Raw genomic sequence first — 21731 nt, 5'->3', positions numbered from 1 at the left:
AGAGAGACTATCCAGCCATACAAAGATAGCTGATTTTACAGATATAAAACTATATTTTACTTCCAAAACATATACGTAATAAAAAAAGATTAAAGAGAATAATTACAAAAAGTCTTATGCAACTGCTATAACATTCATGATCACCTAATTCCTTATATATATATATAAATAGGTAGGCAAATAATTTCTTCGCTGTGGCTCAGAGTATCTAGGTGTATACACAACCTTGTTAGATGCAAAGGTTTGTATTTTGGGTGGGGAATCAGGTTGATTTCTTATATCTCATGGAGGTTGCAGATATCACAGAGATCTTTACTCCTTCTCTTGAAACAAAACAAAGTATTACTGTTGTTTGCCTGAGCTCCCAATATGCGTTTATAGTATAGTATGGAGATTCCACTAGGATAGTATGACAACAACATTTGGCTTTGTATTGGCCACAACATTTACAGGATCTGAAATCCAATATGTGACATAAAGTGGAACTAAACTAAAGTTTTGAAAAAACAAATGTAAAATGTGCAAGCAGACAGGTATTTTTATTGCAGGGACAGGTGACCTGCAATAAAACATAATTACCTGCCTGACCTGCTTGCAATCTTTTTTGCATGTGCAGCCCAAGTGCTGGGAATAAATTATCTTGGCCATGTAAATCACATAATTCCAGCCTCACCACCATCAAGATGGCCAAAGACCTTAACCAGAAGGACCAGGTGAAGATCCCCTTGACAGAGAGAGGACAGATGAGTATAAATAAAAACTGTGATCAGGCAGATACATTCATTTTATTGCAGAAGGCACATTGCCTGTAGAACCTGCCTTTCTTTAGTTCTACTTAAAACTGTCATCAGGTTCTCAGAACTACAGTGCTTGTTTTAAAGCTAAACTCCAAGCAAATTAAAAAAAACACAAATTTATGTAGGCATGTTTTTGTTTTTAAAACGGCAAATCTGAAAGTGTAAATAAACTTAGAGAGAAAGAACAGGTAAGTTCTTTATTGCACAGGTGATGTCCCTGCACTTAAAAAACTTACCTGGCTGATCACAGGTTATAACCAAAAACTAACCTGCCCTTGCTCCACTGCTGGCATCTTCATATAGTCCTCTTCGAGCTTCAGCATCTTAATTGGCTAGGCAGCAATGACACGGCTCCTCGGAGTCCATTCATTCCGGGATGCACATGCGTAGCTCAGTGTACATTATAGAAAAAATAGTGAAAAGGCAGAAAAGAAAAAAGAAATTGTATTTGTCCTTTCTGCAATAAAGAACCGCCCTGCTCACAATTTTATACTAGTTTAGTTCTGCTTAATTTTGATTTTGAAACTTTTGTATCTTTTTATGGAAGAGTGCAGAAAACAAGCAGAAAGATCCAATGGGTCATTCTGCAATGCTCAAATGCCGGCTTGGTACATAATGATACAAGGCCCAACAAGATCTAGATTTGCAGAAAAAGGTCTCCAGACATAGCTATGTAAATCTCAGGACTGGCATGAGCAGAATAAAAAATATTGGGCAGGTAAAACAACCCTTACATGAGTATTTTATCTGTCTGTTTAGCTGTTTGCTGCAATTTACCTTTAAGTGCAGTTGGCCTTTAAACACACAAAGCATCAATTCTACACTACATTTTGTGACTGCCCTAAATTTTAATTTAAGCTACAAAAGTGTTCTGATTACCCGTCACCAGTACATAATTTATACATCTTTTGGAATAATTCAGCAGGTAGAACATCTGCTGGGGTATATTATGAACAGCTGGAGGGTCACATGACCAGGTTTGGTCGAATTCCAAAAATATTTAAGTTGCCAGTCACAGCCCTTTGTGCTGTTTATTTCTACTATAAAGATTTAGGCACCACTACAGACTCGCTCCATGAAAACTAGGGGAAATAAAACCTTGTTGCCTTTAGCATCCAATCATACTTTGGGCTTTGTTACTGTATGGCAGTATAATCGAGGACATAAAGAATCTGGTTTCTAACACTAATATTCCTTGGTGGCTTACGTAATAAAACATTGACATAGAAAAATGGAGTGGATGCTACGCTTCACACATGCTTTAAGCCAGAAAATGATACTTAATAGTTAAATGGATGTCACTGACAGCCTACGTTTTCCACTTATCCAACTTTCATATTGCAATTACTAGCCATGGAATATATATATTGGGGATTCACTGGCAAGTGGCCAATAAATCTTTAAGCCAGTTGTGCTTCTGACATTTGCTTGAAGTTTTTCCATTACACTTTCACCCTATTTATTTTTTGGTATGAATGTGCACCAAACAGTAACCAGTCAATAAAAACACATATAAATCATAGGAAGGCTTTACAGGAAACGGCTTGAAAACTGGTAGGTAAAATATCTGTCCTAAGCTCCTAATAGGGATCAATTTAAAGTTTTAGCACTAAGTGGATTTTTTTCCAACTTAACTATATATAAATGTTAGATACCCCAGTAAAGGGTGCTTGGACATACAATGGACCTTATGTGCATTCTCCCTGCCCACAATAGGAGCCAAAAAGGTGATCTTGACCTGACTTCTTCTCTGTTTATGGTAACAATATATTCGGAAATGTATTCCCGAATATTTCCACCAAGCAGTATTTTCCTACTTATATTTCGCATTCTCTCCCACTCCATTTATTCACAGATGGTAAGAATGGTAATGCTTGGCTAGATGATGTGTTGGTAAGCACCCAATGATATTATAATATGTTAAACATTAACTGAATGTGTTTATTGTACACCTGTGATTATCATTTTATTTTAGCTAAGCCCTGGGACCAAAATGTGTGTCTAGCAATACTATTAGATGTCATAGAGACCTAAGAGACCTCCAAGACTTGAGAAGATAAATGATCATGTGAGAAACTTGGAGATCCAGGAAACCTTGCTAAGTTGCTATTAGTTGGCACAAAAATCTCAGTCCTGGACCAGATACAAATTAGGTTTGCTGCATCACCCAAGTTCACCTATGATAGTCTACCTTCTCCAGTTTTGGAAAGCTTTAATAAATCAGGCCCATTGTTAAATGGAATTCACATCTTTCTATCGGCCTTTTAGCATGATGTGTGGTCTTACTGGCCAAAAGAAATATTGTGGGAGGTTTTAAAAAGCAGGTTACCTTTCTCTACTAGGAAGTTCTAATGTTCAGGGGAAGTGGGGTTGACAGGTTGACATTGTTTAAAAGTAATTTTGGATCAGAGACCAGTCTAGAAAATTATTATTCTGACACATGTAATGTAACTTGTTTTAGGGTATGAGCTGCCTCAACCCCTATTAAGTGGAACTAAGGCCTCACTTTGAACTTTTGAGACTCAGGCAGGTGATTATTACAAAAAGGAACAGGCGATGTCTCTAGTGCAATACCTGCTCTTACCTGTCTGATTGCAGCCTCGCAGTCAAATTTTGCTGAGCTGTGAATGCACAATCCTGACTTCCCTTGCACATGCTGGGAATGACTTATGTCATCCTGGTATGGCCAATCAAGGTGTCCATAGATCGTCTATAAAAGAAGAATAAAGATGTTAGTGTCCTAAGATGGAATGGGGATAGGAGAGTCCTTGCAGGTTTACTTTAATTTTAAGACTAAAAAATAGAATACACAAATAATATTGTGGCTAATATAAAACAAATTTGCATTCAATTAGAATGAAACATCCTAAATGAATGTTCTAGGAATCCTCATACAGCCCAAACAAAAATAGATAGCTTTTTCTAGCTCGTTGCTATTAGAACTAGAGGCTGTGCTTAAAAAAGTAGGTGCTAATGTTTATGTTTCAATACTGTCAATATGCAACACGGCAAAATTAATATTTTTAAACTAAACTCCTAAAAAGCACACAAACACAGAAATATTATATGAAATGTATATACAATACACATTGCACTCTAGTGGCATCTTGAATCCTTCTTAAAGTCCTTCATCCTCCTCATCTCTACTGTACCACCATCTCAAGGTACTGGCATCCTCTTTTGTTCAGATGCAGTGTACAAAGCTTCCCCAAAATGCGGGAGGTACTCTGCGGGAAGTGTCCCCAGCCCTATCAGCCATTAAATCAATTGGAACATTTTGGACTTTGTACATTAACAAACACTAAACCTTATGGTTATGGTACATATTATTGTAAGGGTTAGGTTCATTGTAAGGATTGGAAATGCTTCCCGCTGTGTAGTTGTAATGAAGAGGATGGGGACAAGCTGGGTGCTCGTACTCTTTACTCTCAGACTTCTGCAGGATCAGAACTGAAGGATAAGGTGCTGATTGTAATGTCTCTACTGTTCTAAGCTAAGATTACTTTTTCGGCTTTTTAAAAGGTTTTTTTTGCCTAAAATTTGCATACTTACCTTCTAAAAAATGACAAGTAAGCAGGGTAGAGTTTAGTTCTACTTTAAGGTTAAACTATTTTGATGAAGAAAAATACATTTATAGTATGCTAAGCATTTCCTTTTACAGAAATTCTCAATTACACTTACTGCATTGTTTCCAGGGCAACCACTTCCAACTAGGTCTTATTGCAAGCTAAAATGATAGAGCGTTTGGTGTATTTGAATGAATAAAACTTTAATTCATTCTTTCTTTTTACTTACAAAAAATGACTTATTTTTCCATGACTTTGTCCCTTGCAGAGAGTGAACCTGTCTTTTAATTTTCCATTTTACGGCCATTTGCTGAGTGAGATAACCGTGGCGACTGGGGGTGAGTAGTTCGACTCTTCCTGTTCACCTTTGTGAAATGCTGTGTGAATTATATGCAGGACCTGAATAAAATAATATACCTGTGGTGCTTCTTTAATGGCGGGAAGGAAGAAAGTCAGATGATGCTTTCAGAAAACTGTGTTCAAGAGAAGTTAGGAGTTTAAACCCCGGGAGAATAATCGGTACGCTTTATAATAGTCAAATGATTGGAAGCTTTTAAGCAGAAAATTCATTTTCATGGTTTCCTACCAGTGATTATATTTTTCCTCTTCTGTGCTTTCCAGACATTTCCCAGCAAGCTACCAGCGTATCCAATGTGTGGCCAAATTCTATACCTTGATAACATTTTATTTTTCTTACTGTTTTGTACTTTTTAGCCCTGGTAAGAAAATAAGAATTATTTTGATTGATAGGTTGGTGTTTCTTAACTTCAGTTCTTAGTGGTCATCTGGAGGACATGTTTTCCTGAGCTTTTCAAAGACCTTTGGGTGATACGTTTAGGGGTAGTTTTATAGCAATTTATTTTCTTGCTGTTTTATCAGTCTTGGTAAAAATAGCGTTTTTGGTTGGTGTTTCTCAACTTTAGTTAACTTGGTGGTCATCAACAGTAGCTTGCCAAAGACTTTTCGTAGCCATTATATATAGCATTTCATATTTTGTTCTGTTTTGTACATTTTACTCATTGTAAGGAAAAGTTTATTGTGATTTATGGGTTGCTTTTTCTAGTTTTTTTAGTTTTTCAAAGCTCTCTTAAGACTTCTCCGTAATCCTATTAGGGGCCTCTTTGAAACTGGGATTAAATACTATTTACACTATTCACAATACATTTTACACCATTTGCAAACCACCAGAGTTTCGTGTGCTCAACAAGTCCCAACATTCAATGCAGAAAAGGAGCTGACTGTTTGAAATTCATATTTTATTCCAGTGAGCCTACTAGGTAATGGAAGCTTAAGCCGAGTATGTGATGCCAGTGATGGGTGTATTGATCTTCTATTTATTGCTGTTGATGTAAAAGGGTGGACATTAAAATATTGCATCATTTTCTCAGTATATCCATCATTCATTTAAAGATAGGCAGACAATAGGAAGGAAGAGGGATGAAGAATCGTAGGTTTTCTCAGGTTCCATAAATGTTGTTCTAGCAGGTGCTCGGAGGGTCAGTTCATAATTATAGAAGTAGCCACTATTATGGGTAATTTTAGCAAAGCAAAAGTTAGTTTATGCAGAAAAACATACAGCATTTGTATTGCTGACTTATTACCTGTGTAAGGCTCACCACAATATTGACTTTGAAAACAAAGGTGCATTTATTTGTCCTTTAAAAAGTTGTTCCAGTAAGGAAGTAAACTTTACAACTGAGGGGAAGTTTCCATGATGACTCACCTGCAATTCATGCACTTCCGGTGAAGAGCTATGGGCTAGGTCTGTATCTGAAATCAGTAGAGTGACTTTACAAAAGTCACCCATCATCAATATAACAGAGAACATTGATGAATCCCTGTGCATTCACTGGAGGAGGCACTGAACCATTTAAAGAACTAAAGTGATGGGAATTATGGGAATTTTGGAACTGTCTAAATACAAACTGTTGCCTTAATCATAAAAGAAGAGAAAAAAAAAAGTTCTGGTGAATCTACATATAAGAAAAAAAAAGGTCAAATTACATTACAACAAATGACAACATTGCTTGTTTAACAATTATACACATTATTCTATTTGATGCCTTTAAAGAAATTCTCCTGCATTGCCAATTCAGAGTTAGGTGATCTTGTTTGTGTTTCGCCCCTCTTCCCAACCTTTTTTAACCCTTAGTCCTTCCCTACTAATCTAATGTAGCTCTCGCAAAACTACCCCATGATGGAGGTCAGAGAGCGACGTCACCTCTATCCTCATATAACAGTGCCAGGACCTAGCACCCTCAATGGGCAAGGTGACATGTTTTCTTGAAAGATAAGGCCATGTTAGGTGGCAAGTTAAATAGGGTTTCCTCATTTTATATTTTCAGGTTGCAATTTCAAAAAATAATTAATTGTACAATTAGAGTTGAGTATATTCATTCCCGCTGTGAGATCAATGTGTTCCTCGACATTTACATTATCTGCTTTATATGCTTACTATATCAAAGTAAGACGTCTGAGACTCCCGGCTTTCCCACCTTCCCCTAAAAGACAATTTAATTGGCAAAAGGGATGAACCTAGCAGGGGACTCGCTTACACTCATTTGTCTTTTATTAGCTGTGTCTGAGTTCTCAAACCAACCTGCAATTGAGCCAGGGAGTTGGGTAGTTTCAACGATTCTGTGTGTTTTAATGAAGATGACAAAAAGAAACAGTATTGAACGGCTGCAAATGGTATGAAATTTTACTGCAATTGTACTTTGGAAATATTGAAAAGAAAAATTATTACCTTTCTTTGATGTTATCCGAAATATGAAATTGACTTTCTACTAAGAAAGAAGGAGAATGGGTTCCATGAGCAATGAGCATTTTTTATCTCTCGTGTCAATTTAATTGACTCCAATGGTCTTTTGGCTATCTGAAAGTATGACGATATTCCCACTTACCACCAGACTAATGAGCTGTGGATATAGTAATTAGTGTTGATGTTCGAATTCGGGTTGTCCCTATATTCGACCAGAATATGGCTGTTGGAATTCGGGTAGACCCGAACCGAATTTTGCTGCATTCGACAGCAAAAATTCCGGAGGAAAAAAAAAAAATGGAATAGTATCTCCATTCAACCTCTATTGCCCTCGTATTGCCTCCAGGATCAGTGGAGCAGAGCTGTCAGCATAGTAAAGCTCTGCTGATTGCTCTGCTCCCTGAGTTGCTGAGGAAAGGGAAATCCTGATGATGCCTTTGCTAATTTTTTGCTATATTCTGCCGAAAAGCTGTCGAATCGAATAGTGAGCTATTCGACCAACATTAATAGTAATTATAGAAGGGGTTCCTTGAGGACCTGAAAGTTTTTTCAAGGGTTTCCCCAATGTAAAAAGGTAGAGAAACACTGGTTTAGGGACCGTCAACATCAATATCTCCCACATTCTTCTCCTTTTCCTGTCCTCATTTCCCACAGCTGTTTCCACCCTTAAATTCCTGCTTAGGAATGCATAGCAGGAGTGGTCGTCAAAATAGAGCCACTCATGTGTAAAATGACATAGGGTTGTCATGCAGTAATACAATGTAACATTGTTTTTACTATTTCAATCATATGAATATCAAAGATCAAAGACATCCTAAAAAATCGTATTAATATTTAATGCGAACTTTGCACTACACACACGGTCAGCTGTTTACCTTCACTGCCAGGGGTTCCAAAGGATCTTTTAGAACATGTCCCAAGTTTTTTTCTTTTTGACATGTTACTTTTTGTCCATAAATTATAGTTGAGAAAGCATGTTTTTAAAGTCAGCCACTGCATTGCAAAGTCCTTAATCATTGTAAAGGGAAAGTGGGGCAAGAGGACCTGTGGGAAAATGGGTGTATACGGGGGTTTATTTGTATGAAAATATAACTCATTGGCATCCCACCAATAGGCATTGATATTCAACCAATAGGTTTTTGTTCCAAGTCAATTGGTAGTATCATTTTCAATGTGTAAACTTTATTTACAACTTCACAAGTTCACTTCTGAAACCCATATTTTATTTTATATTTTACTTTACATTGAGGATAAAGAATATATACATTGGGTCCAGGCAGTCATTTTGCAGTAGTACCATTGCTTCCGAAACATTCATCTACCAGCAATATTTTCCCTTTACATGCTATGATTTTTGCCTTTTTCTACTATAAATTACACAACAATAATTTCCTGTAACTGTAATAATTTTTTCTTATATTCAGCATAATCAGTTGAAGATCTTTAAGCCTCCTATTTGGCTGCTTTTTTCAAACACAAAAGACGGCTTCACACAAATCTCACCCATCTCCTCCCATCTGCATCAGCTCACCAATTTAGAAGCTAGATCAAGGAAGGACAAAAGAATAAAGGAATAAAATTGCTATTTATACTGGAACATACTGAGGGCATCAAGATAATGAACTGTGGGATTTTTTTTGTGGCTTGCATCAATTAGCACTTTAATAAGGTAGAGGAAATGTGTTATATGTCTCTTATTGATCGAACACATTGTATCGTAAAAAGAGAACACGGTGTCCATGTTTTACCATTGGAAAAATGACTGTTAGGCATTGACGAGTCATTTATCAGTGTCATTTGTCGGGGTCATGAAAATGTTAAATGGAGATCAAAAGAAAAAAAACAGTACTGCAGTATTTAAAGTTGGAACTTAACCTGAATAGCAAAGTCAGCCTATTATTTTCCTGTATATGTATGGCATCGACATATTACTCAGCGCTTTACAAAGTCCATAGTAATGTCCCTAACTGTCACTTAAAAGGGGCCCACAAAATAACGTCTCTACTATAGTTATATGTCATTAACACAGTCTAGGGACAATTTTTTGGGAATAAATTTAAGGGTGTTTTTGGGATTTAGGAGCAGGAGTGCATTCGTAAAATAGAAGAGGAGCACGGTAAATGTGACCGCCCACTACACCCCTGCCTATGTGTCACTTCCCTCAAAGTGACGTCATGATGCCAGAACCTGAGCCTGCGATGCTAGAGTGGGTGGGTTGTGTTCAGAAAGACAACCCGCCCACTGCCCTGAGCCTGCAAATCCATTGGGGAGACGTGGTCCATGGCTTTGGCCGTTGTGCCCCCCCCCCCAGCAGGGTCCTTCCCCGGACTGGCCAGAGCAGCGGACCACCAAAGAATTCAAAATAAGGGTGGGCACGTGTGCCCATTTACGGAAAATATGAGGGCACTGTGTTCCCACCCGTGCGCACCCCCCTAAACCCCTGTGTAGGAGATAACCTGAATGCCTGGAGGAAACCCACACAAACATGGGGGAAACATACATAATCTAAAATCTAAATATGCAGAGAGTCCATGACACAGATTTGAATTTGGAAAACTTGTGCTGCAAAGGCAAGTGTGCTACCCAGATCACCAGATCGTCCAAAGATTAGATCTATTACCATTTGATCCTGCCTGTACTTTATTGGCCTTTCAAATCATAGGCCCTGATTTACTAAAGCTCCCAAGGCTGGAGAGGATACATTTTGATCAGTGAAGCTGGGTGATCCAGAAAACCTAGAATGGATTCCTTAAAATTATTTGCTATTTGCTAGCAAATGTTTTGAATCCTGGACCAGATCTATTTCAGGTTTGTTGGATCACTTAGCTTAACTGATCAAAGTGTATTCTCTCCAGCCTTGGAGAGCTTTAATAAATCAGGGCCCAAGTCTCTGCATAACTGCCCTAATCGTCCACCCAAGAGTTGTCTGCTCAGATGTGGTTGACTTCACCTTCAGTGTTGTGGTAGAGATATGTTTTACCCACTGTCCACCTAGCACCATATGCCACAATGCTGTACTGCTCCTGAATTCAGAGAAGAGTTGCCACCCTCATTTAGACTGTGCCTGCACTACAATAGGGAAAGAAGACCTTACGGGGGGCCTGTAAGTTGTCATTCAGGACTTGACCACACCTAGTGCTGCCATTGTTTCCTGAATTGACAGCTGTGCCTGGGAGGTGGAGCATGTAAGACACAAATAAAGGAGAAATTGGCTCAGTCAGTACATATCTGTACTCTCATACAGTAAGGAAATTGCTATTTTATGATCTTATTATGATTGAATAAGAAACTGTATTTTGTGCTATATTTAAAAGTTTGGATATAAACCTTTTGAGCACACAACTTCGACTAAGCTTCCACCCCAAGGGCTTATGTAGATGTTCAAATGCAGAATGCTTTTTTGTGAATTTAGCTTACATTTAGGATGAATCTGAATTCTTTTTAAGAAGCCTCTGACCTCCTTCTGTCATGCTTCTAACGTTCTGATTAACTACTACAGGTGATTTTAAGTTTCCTTTGTTTTCCTATTAACCTGGCATGCAAGCTAATGTATGGTAATTGTGGTCAGTGACCTCCAAGGTGGTTAGACATATAGAGTCTGACTACAATAATGAATAACTATCAATCAGCAGGTTTATAAATATAGATACATGACACTCAGTGATGAACATAGCCAACAGTGGGTTCTTGTCCAGAACTGACCTTGACCTCCTTCCCCACTAAACTCAATTGGAGCCCTTGTTGTAACCCCTGTTTGCTGAGCAGGGTCCAAGGCCCTTGAGCAGTAACACAGCAGTAACCTTTCACCTCCCTATGTACTGCTATTCTTGAGCTGGAATGGTACTGGTTGCTAGTACAGGTTGCCCAATAGAGCAGTAAACAAAGTTACAAAATGCTAATAAATACGTTGTGCCATCAAAAAAGTTATATTTTAGTAATTAGGTTTAATAATTAATTATAATTATGAATTCATTTTAAAAATATATTAAAGTAATATTTTACACCAAATTGTAATTTAATGACCTGGCCTAACCTTACCTTAACTTAACCTTCTGACAAACAGAAAATAGTGGAATTGACATAGCTTCTTTCTTTTCCTTTTATATTTAACGTTTCATGTGCTGTTAGGTTTAAGGAAAAAAAAGAAAGGATTGTACATCTTCAAGGTAATGTTCTCCTCTAAGGATTTTTAACTTGATTGCAATTTCAAGATCCTTCTCAACATTGTGCACAATGGGACTGATTATGAGATGTTCTGTTTTTTCTTAGTCTTCGTTCTGAAAGAATTACACTTTTAATCATTTTTTTCCAACTGTTCTACTGGTCTTTCGGCGGATTGGATGTATATAATTTGCCTTAATTTGTGCTAAATTGCCGAAATTAGAGTTGATTTACACATTTGTGCTCAGCACTGGTTCTAACTTACCCTTTTGTTTTGCGAAAAATAAAAAGAGTCAAAAATAACTGCTCAAGGCAGGAAGAGCTAATGCGCTGTTATAGGATGAAAATTTGTTGAAGTGGGTGAATATTATTTATTTGAAGAGGGCAATGTTTTGTCCTAAGGTGGATTATACAAATATTCTTCCTGCTTTATATTCCCGAGCCTTACTTTTGTCTTATTTAGGAATCTCCAGCTTTTCCTTTTGGCCATCCAAGTTCTTAAATTGTATTTAAAGTTTTTTGTATAGAACAAAGAGGAGTTAGAACCTATATCAGAATTTGCCCCCACTAAGGCAATAATTATTATCCAGTACTTATATACCGCCAACATTTTGCTTTACAAAGTTCATAGTCATGTCACTAGCTGTCCCTCAACGAGGCTCACAATCTAATGTCCCTAGGATAGTCATATGTCATTAACACAGTCTAAGGTAGATTTTGGGGGAAGTTAATTAACCTAACTGCATGTGGGAGGAAACCGAAGAACCCATGTCACTAAATGTCACTATACCCAATCTTTAAAAATGAATATAATATTGATTACCTTCACCAGTGCTCATTTATCATTCTGATGTGACCCGCCTCCATTAATGATATCAAGTTTTAAAAATAAATGTAAAAACCCTGACATACATTTCCTTTTAAAGGGTGGCTTTTTCCACCATGCATGGCCTTCAAGAAATGTGAAACATGGCCACTCACATAACATTCTCATGTACGGCGATCATTTACAACACATGTATGCTTCACATATGTTAGTATTATGTCTCACAATATGCAGGTCACTCGTAGAAAGTGCCAGAATATATAAGTGCTTATGGGGCAGACACGCAAATGTGCATTGGAAAAAGGAATAGAACAATACATGTGACTACAAGTATAGAGAGCAAATGGCAGCGTGATGAAAACTAGGACATCCTGAAAAGAGACACATTAGGTTAAAAAAGAAAATATTGATCTATTGATAGGTATATTCAAGTTGCTAGCTTTAGAAGGAGGGTTTAGTAACACACCAAGGTAAGGGGATGACTCTGCTTTTATCTTCTCTGATATTTGGTTTCAATGGGTTTATTTAAAAATTTAAGTAAACTCAAAGTTTTTTTGTATTTTGTTTTTTTTTTAAGGAGAGCAAAGCAACAAGTTCCTTTATAGTATTTCTATAACCCAAACCTTTCAGTCATTTTTTACCATTATGTTTGTTATTTTTGTGCGATTGTCATCTTTAATATTGAAAATGGTGATCTGCAGAACATGGCAATTCAGGTACAAAGTGCTAATCTTTAAAGCAGATTGCCTCTTCAAAAAATGGGATGAACAGGAAAAGATTTGCCCTTGGATAAACCTTTAGTTACTACAAAGTAAAGGAAATCCTCTCTTGTCATCAAAGCAAAAGTCCTCACTGGAGGATTTTCCCATAAAGCGGAAGTAAACCTGCCATACCCACCTGCCCTCATTCCCCTGTAGGGCATCGTCATCTTCATCCTTTCTCTCTTACTGAAAACAATCTTCAACCATCTTGATTGGCTGGGCTGGCATGACTTAACTCAGACGCAAGAGTTCCTTTGCTCCCGGTAACCCCAGGAGATCCCTGGCAAAAAACAGCTGGATGGTGTTCATGCACATAAGAACAGTTACTGCAGAAGGGACATTGCCTGTCCTTTTCTACAATAAAAACCTGCCTGATGACCAGTTGTTTAAAATTGGACTTTAGTTCAACTGTAATGTTCGATTCTGCTGAGATTGTTATGACAGACAGCAATAACAAGCTGTAGAGAGTGTAATTCCCTTCTGCTATTTAATGTGACCACTGCAAATGAAGAGAAGTCATATGTTGGCTCCATGTCTTGTGGCGCCTTCATTAGATAGTACTGGGTGCCAGAACAGCCAATCACTTACCACCAGATGGGAAGCAGGGGAGTGCCCCCCATATATTAACCTCCCTAGCGGTTCATTTCTTTCCGGTTTCATATGTCTAAAAGCGGTGCATTGTTTTTCATGAAAACTTATTTGAAAGTATATTTTAATAGTATGAGTATAATACATTTTGAAACAAATTATTGTAAACAAATTTTGAAAAATTATGTAAACAAAATAAATTGAATAAATAAAAATATCTATATATTAAAAAAAAAAATAAATTAAAAAAAAATACATATTACAATCATACTTTTATATACTGTAAAATAAATGTTCACGAAAACAATGTACTGATTTTTCACATATAAATCCAATGTGTTCCATTCAATACAGTTCTTTTGTATTGATTGCAATACAAATGGATTTTGAATTTCCCGCCCCTCCCCGCCGGCAACGTACACACGCACTGACGTCACCGGGAACTCCCCGGTGACTCATCAGGTGCAGAAGCCAGCCGGAGGAAAGAGGAAGAGGACAGAGATCGCGGAGATGGATGACACGGGACGCTGGCGGATCAGGTAAGGCTGTATTTACTATTACCTCCCATAGGTTTACCTACCCCGAGTGTGACTTAGGGTTACCGCTTTTAGCAATTTTTTTCTACCTCAAGTCACACTCGGGTTTATCGCTAGGGAGGTTAAAGTACATGGGTGGCTGGACCAAGGTAAAATAAACTGCTAGGTAGGGCGGTAATGAATTGCATGAGTTGGCTTGCAATGTATAGAGCAAATACAAGATTTACTTTTAGTCCCATTTCTGCCTTTGAAAAATAATGACAAATCACACAAAAAATAATTCATTTTAGCTTAGCACTGCAAATCTGTCTCTGCTCCCATGAGTTTAAAATATTATGATCATGTTCCTAATAGTCAAAGTAAAATTATGTAAATGTGAAAATCAGTTTGTTTTATGCTTTGCTATTAAAGGTTTTTTGAAATATTCAGCAATCATTCTGGAAAGCATTACACCCCGTAGTTGAAGAAGCATAATGGATTTAGTTCTTCAACCTAATGCCTGGAATGCCAGTATTGCGTTCCACAATATAGGTAAGGCTGATGCACTTCTTAATGCATATTAATGAAGTGTTCAGTTACGGTAAAAGTGGATAACTTTAATGAATAATACTGCTGAGGTGTCGGAGAGGGGTGCCAATGCTGATTCAAACCTCTTCAGATCTTACAAGTTTTACCTTATTTATGTTTATTTATTTTCTATGTTTTCCCTATAACTGGCACTTTGCCTGGCTGATATACTACACACACTAACAAATTAAAGATGAACATCACTGTTTGCTGCAGAGAAACACGAATATATATTTCTTTGTGAATATTTTAGGACATAGGATCAAGGTACAATTTACCAGTGCTGCACAGATCTGGAAACCTTACACGTGGTGAAACGTCCTTTATATTTACCAAACATGCTATCTTTTCATTTTATATTCAGGTAAAGAGTACCCGTATTTGTTGCCACAATCAGCAATTATACACAGCATACAGTGTCTATAAAAGCTGTACTCACATTTGTTAAAATGTCAGGTTTTTGTGGAATGAAAATGAAACCACAAAAAATCAAAACTTTGCCCACTTTTATTGTGACCTATACCCTGTAAAATTCAAATAAAAACAAATCTGTTATGGTTAAAAAATATAAAAAATAAAAAGTGTATCATAAGCTGGTTGCATAAGTATGTACATCATAAATCTAATACTTTGTTGAAGAACATTTTTATTTAATTACAGCAATCAGTCTTCTTAGGTAGGAGTCTATTAGCATGGCACATCTTGACTTGGCAATATTTGCACAGTGTTCAATGCAAAAATGTTCCAAATGTGATTGTGAGGGCATCCCTTGTGTTCAGCCCTCTTTAGGTCACTCCACAGATTTTCATTTGGATTTAGGTCTGTGCTCTAGCTGGGCAATTCCAAAACCTTAATTTTATTCGAGTACAGCCATTTTTTTTTGTCGCTTTCGTCGCTGTAATTCCTCAGCTTTCAGTAGATGCCTGAAAATTTTGCACTAAAGCTGACTGGTATTTGGAAGTGTTCATTGTTGCCTCCACCTTAAGCCCCAGTTCCAGCTGAAGAAAAGCAATGGCAAAGCATGATACTGCCACCACCATGCTTCACTGTGGGAATGGTGCTCTTGGTAGGGAACACAAAAACCTGGAATTTTACAAGGAGTGTGTACACTGTGTACACGCTTGTATATCCACTGTACTTAATGATTAAGGCATAGATTTACCTGTGTACAGCCACCCTACAATGATGACAGGTCCAGGACCTGTCATCGCTGCATTAGACGAAGCTGCCATTTTCAACATTACCTCCATGGTGAACTTCCAGAAGCACAAGGATCTTCTTCAGCCATTTGGTGACCTCTGATGATGTAACTCCTGTGCATGCTTCAACTTGGCCACATTAGTCCTTATTTAACAAAGCTCCCTAAGACTGGAAAATCATGGGAGAATCTGGGTGATCGAGCACACCTGAAACAGATTTATTAAAAAGCACATGCTATTAGATGGCAAATGTTTTCACTTCTGGTTCAGATTCGTTCTAGGTTTGCTGGACCACCCAGGTTCTTCTCCTGACTTGGAGAGCTTTAATATATCAGACCACAGTCAATAAATAGATAAATAGAATTTGTGCTTGAATATAAATTTGTCCTAAAATATGATATTGAGAGGATAGAAATAAGAGGGGCTATTACTGGTGTGTGTGGAGTTCAGACTTCAGTGGCTACATGCTTGTTCCCAGTTAGTGACTAACTGAAGCCAGGATCAGGATGAAACAGAAATAAAAGTGTCTTGAACGCCTGTTTAGGGATACATTCAAAAAGGTGATTTTTTTTGGCAGGAAAGATTAAGATTTTTATTCAAGGTGCTATACAAGGTTCACTTTCTCATAAACAAAAAAGTGGTTATATATAGCTAATGTGTTCATCATCCTGCAATGGGAACCTCAATGCTGACTCGTTTTCCCTTGTGGCTTCTTCAGAGGATGATGAGATATGTGACAGTGTTCCAGCAATGTCCACAGGGTTTTAGGGAAACATGCTTACAGTTTTTTCCAATAAACCTTGTACATTAAGAAGTTAAAAAAAGGAATGAGGAGAAATACTCTTTCTCTGGTTGTCCGGTTCAAATCTGGTAGAGCAGGAAGGGTTCATTTTTTCTTGGTAGAAAAGAGGTGTTTTACTTTTGTCAGGTTCAGGAGTTATAAAAACTCTGATTCTTTTCAGCAGCTTTTTTTCTTGTGTACCCCCAGAATAGGGTCAGGATAAAACAGACTAAAATTTCCTTTAGACATAGGTCTTGACAGGGGGCCTTTCTCCAGCGTCTGGACACACAGTCCTTCAGTGTCCTTTCCTTGCTGAAATAGGCATTAACTGGACCATTCAGGAACCGGTCAGTGCGTGTACTGAAATTTTTATTATATTTTTCTAATAAGACACAGTTTCTTCTACTGGCCCTTGTATTACAGAGTATATTTAGTATAAAATCTGCAATGCTAATATTCATAGATAAAGGCACAGATGCACTTGACAAGGTCAAAATATAATCAAAATTATTGGTATGCATTATTATACAAGCAAGCCTTAGGAATATTAAAGACCCAAATACATAAACAGAATGCAGGATGTAAACACTACCTTTTTCTTAACCCCTTAAAAGCTCTGGGCTAGGCCTAGCACCCGGTCATGTGGCCCTGCGCCTAATTCTTACGGCTACGGGCCTCTATTTGTTTGAGTAGAAAGAGAAGGCAGGATGTGTAGGGGTCAGTATCAGGAACCAGAAAGCTTTGGTAATTACATTATAGTGTGACCTGGGGTCACCTAGTGTTGAACAGAAGATCAAAACTTCAGTGAAGGTGCTTACATTTTGCAGGTAAAGTCTAACTGAACTTTCTGTTGAAATCCCCCAAATACATTTCAGGTTCATCAAAAGTTATTTTCTTTTTAAAGCAACCAAAGCCTGAGCAAGAACCTGTTCACTGACAGCATGCTGCAAGGAAGATATCTGCTTATCCGTGCAGATGCAGACACTTCTCTGCAGAGGTCTTCAACCAGGAACATGTTGGACTTCTGCAGGGAGGATACTGCTTTTACATCTTTTATTTTGATGAACCTACAATAATTAAGATGAGTTAAAAAAGCGGTCAAAATATAATCAAAATTATTGGTATGCATTATTATACAAGCAAGCCTTAGGAATATTAAAGACCCAAATACATAAACAGAATGCAGGATGTATACCCCATGGTGGATGCAATCCTTTTTTCCTTTACCCCTGCAGAACTGGTTCTACAAGAGTGTGCAATGCTTGTCCAGTTTTACTGTTATGTTGTTACTGATACACATTTCATGCAAAAGGTATTTATCCAGAAGTCTAAGTGCAAAAAAATCTGCACCTGTGCCTCCAGTATTTAGTGGGTGGGGGTGCAAATAAACATAATACATTCTTCAGGGGAGGTTGGAGGTCCAACTGGCTTCCCAGTGACTGGCACTGTTTAAGCAATTTCTGTATCATTTGACTTTGTGGTGCCACCCATCACACTGTTTGAGTAGAAAGAGAAGGCAGGATGTGTAGGGGTCAGTATCAGGAACCAGAAAGCTTTGGTAATTACATTATAGTGTGACCTGGGCTCACCTAGTGTTGTACAGGAAATCAAACCTTCAGTGAAGGTACTTACACTTTGCTGTTAAAGTCTAACTGAACTTTCTGTTAAAATCACCCAAATACATTTCAGGTTCATCAAAAGTTATTTTTTTTTAAGCAACCAAAGCCTGAGCAAGAACCTGTTCAATGCCAGCATGCTGCAAGGAAGATATCTGCTTATCCGTGCAGATGCAGACACTTCTCTGCAGAGGTCTCCAACCAGGAACATGTTGGACTTCTGCAGGGAGGATACTGCTTTTACATCTTTTATTTTGATGAACCTACAATAATTAAGATGAGTTAAAAAAGCGCTCTGTTAGTTTGGCTTTATTCTCACATTTTTTATTTCCGGGGCTACTGGTAACTTACACAGCAGTGTACAGCTGTGATACTTTATTGTCAGTGGCTTTTAAGGAAATTGTTTTTACTACAATAGGATTCTATTCTTCCCACTTGGCATTTATTTTTAGCACATGTACTGGTAATGCCAAGATCTAGCAGTGCTTAAAGGTATGCCAATCTAGACAATAACCCTTAAGGTGGTTTGTATATTCTTTTACCTGACAGTTAGGGATCCCCAACTCCAGTCCTCAAGGGCCAGATATAGGCAATGTTTACTGTGAATTTAAGTAAAATTCCAAAACCTGGCCATTTGTGGATCTCCAAACTACAGTAAAGCTTTTCGTGGCTGCACACCTTGTGGTTCCAAATGTTCCAGATGTTAGTCTGAGTCTCCTTTAACAATACTGCATTTGCAATTAAAATATCTGAAAGTTTGGGTACACATCTGTTTTACCAGGTTATGATAGGATGAACTTCTAGTGCTGGTCAGGCCTAGCAGATATATCTATCATATTTTTTCTGATTGATTCCTTCAGTTTCAATGTGATCCCTGTTTTTCAAAGAAATGTTCCACAGAGAAGGACATGGATGGTCTGATGACTGGCCTCTGATTGTTGTTCTGAATTTCTGACTTCAAAGTTTTAAATATCTGACCCAGAGCAAACAATGCGCATGCAGGAAAGTTCTGATTATATTCCATCGTCTGCTTATTAAGCCAGGTATAAAGACAGCATGGCAACAAGCGATTTCAGCCAGGCGGTGCAGCATTTATACCCTGCCTGCACAATAAAAAAAGTCACACACTATAATATTTCATTAGATCCCTTTTAGCATTGATTACAGCACAGATTCCACATGGTATCATTTCAGAAAGCTTATGCATTGTCACATTTACTTCCATCCAGTTTTGCAATGGGAGAGTCAGATTGCTGTGTAATCAAAGATTTTCAATAGGGTTATGGTCTGGACTCTGTGGTGATCAATTCATGTGTGAAAACAAAGTTTTATACTCCTTGAACCACTCTTTTGCATTTTGAGCCCTATTAATCCTGCCATTGTCGTCTTTGAATGTGGCTGTGACATTAGAAAAGAAATAATTCACTGTTGGAAAAACTTTGTCATTCAGTAAATTTAAGAAGTCAGCTGACCTTGTTTTGTGGCTACATTACTGAATCCAGACCCGAGCAATAGAAGGAACCCCAGATCATAACACTGCTCCCACAGGCACCCAGAATAAAACATTGCCTTTACGGACATCCCAGATCATATCACTCCCCCACAGGCACCCTAGATCTTAACACTGCTTCCCCAGGCACCCTAGATCAGTACACTGCTCCTACAGGCACACCAGATTATAACACTGTTCTCCCGGGCATCTCAGATCATAACACTGCCCCCACAGGCACCCCAGATCATGAAATTTCCCCCACAGGCAAACCAGATCATAAAACTGACCCCATAGGTATCTTAGATCATAACATTGCCCCGCAGGCATCCTAGGTCATTACTGTTAGGAAATGCTCATCTGTCCGGTGACTCCATGCTGTGCGCCATCGCAGTATAAAACATTGCTTGTTCTGTCAAGCAATGTCATTTGCAGCAGTCAGGAGAACTAAGATAGCAGCAGCCCCTTCTTCCCTTTACTCGTGCAGCCTGATGTATTTATGGCATCCCCAGCATCCATTGTTAGGCTGTGCACAGCTGAAGGGGATTCTAGAGGCTGATCAGCTCCTGACTGGTATTGGCTGCTGGGACTTTAAAACCTCCTTGCTCCCAGTCACCAGTGCCTGTTGTAGCGTAAAGCTGGGCTAGTCTGTACTGAAGTGTGGTTTCATCTGATTTACTGTTGCTGGCTTTGCCTGTTTCTGACCTATTGTTTGTGCAGCCTGGGCCGACCTTTTGCCTGTGACCTGCTTGTGTTTTGTCCTTGTGTACCTCGTTTGGTGGACAGATATTCCGTGTATGACCTCTGCTCTGTAGGACTTGGCTCTGTTCGAATCTTGGTACTGCTTTATCTGTGGGATCCATGCTTGCTGCCAGCCTGTTCCCAGACACCATCCCTTGCACAGTAAGTCCTGGGGGCAACTCGAGTGCTGGGGGATGCAACCAGTCTCACGAAGCTGAGCAGGGACTTGCTTTAGGTAAAGACTTTGGTGTTAGATTGGGGGACTGGTGTCTGGTAAGACCGGTGCTGACCAGGGCCTTATGATAACACTGCCCTTACAAGCAACCCAAATCACAACACAGCCCCCACAGGCACCCTAGATCATAAAAACTGCCCCACAGGCATCCAAAATCATTACACTGGCCCTACAGGCACCCCAGATCCTAAGACTCAGGTTTGGGGACTTATTTTTTACCTGGGCAATGTATTTCGTTCAATAAAAATTTCCTTTAAAATAAATCACAAATTATAAAAGGCAGCTGCAGCACTCTGAGCCCAATGGCGCCTACACCCAACAAGAAGCATAAAAAATAGCTACATCACAGTCAAAGTGATATTCACACAGTTCAGGTTCAGATGCTCTTATCCATTCTAGAGTGAGAGACTGAAGCTCGGGAGAAAAAAAAAAATCAAAGGCGGCTTTTATTGAGAAGAGCCAAAGTCACAATAGAGAGAGCACTAATACATCACTCGCTATCAATCAACATAGTGACATCATTACAAGACTCCAGTGCTCAATACTTCTCTTTTCATTTAGCCTGGCTTTTAAAGCTATATAATAACATATGTCAGTCTTATAGCAAATCCTCAGAATTTACCATTTCTTAATATACAGTTATTCTATCGGGCGTGACCAAATACCAGTTAATAAAGAAGATTTTTTGCTCATTTTTTTGTAAAGTTGACATATGCTTCTACCCTAGTAATATAAAAATAGCCTCTTCGTGACCAAATACCAGTTAATAAAGAAGATTTTTTGCTCATTTTTTTGTAAAGTTGACATATGCTTCTACCCTAGTAATATAAAAATAGCCTCTTGTAACACAGCAGTCTGGTGACTTCTGTTTAACTTTTATAATATTCGGTGGGTCCCGATCTATTTTACTCCATTAATGGTCTCTTTTTGGCTGTCATTGTATATCTTTGGAATGCATGATTAGAGATCTTTATTGGTGCAGACTGTCAATAGGCTTCTCTCTCCAATATTTATATTTTAATATGCCAGCAGTCTCTAACAGTCTCTTGTATTGGTCATAGTGATATAGGGTTATGATTTTTGCTAGTGCTTTTTATTTGAAAGGGC

General features: G+C 38.3%; 1 protein-coding gene across 1 annotated transcript in view; it reads left to right on the top strand.

Moving 5' to 3' along the window:
• PLXDC2 (plexin domain containing 2) overlaps positions 1–21731 on the top strand; it is a 271147-nt gene that overhangs the window by 154224 nt on the left and 95192 nt on the right. The window contains exon 4 of the mRNA XM_072412754.1: positions 4632–4701. Within this exon, the coding sequence (XP_072268855.1) occupies positions 4632–4701 (70 nt within the window). The remainder of the gene's footprint in view (positions 1–4631; positions 4702–21731) is intronic.

Source organism: Pyxicephalus adspersus, chromosome 5, assembly GCF_032062135.1.
Source record: "Pyxicephalus adspersus chromosome 5, UCB_Pads_2.0, whole genome shotgun sequence".
Lineage (NCBI taxonomy): Eukaryota > Metazoa > Chordata > Amphibia > Anura > Pyxicephalidae > Pyxicephalus > Pyxicephalus adspersus.
This window is presented reverse-complemented; position numbering and strand designations above follow the sequence as displayed.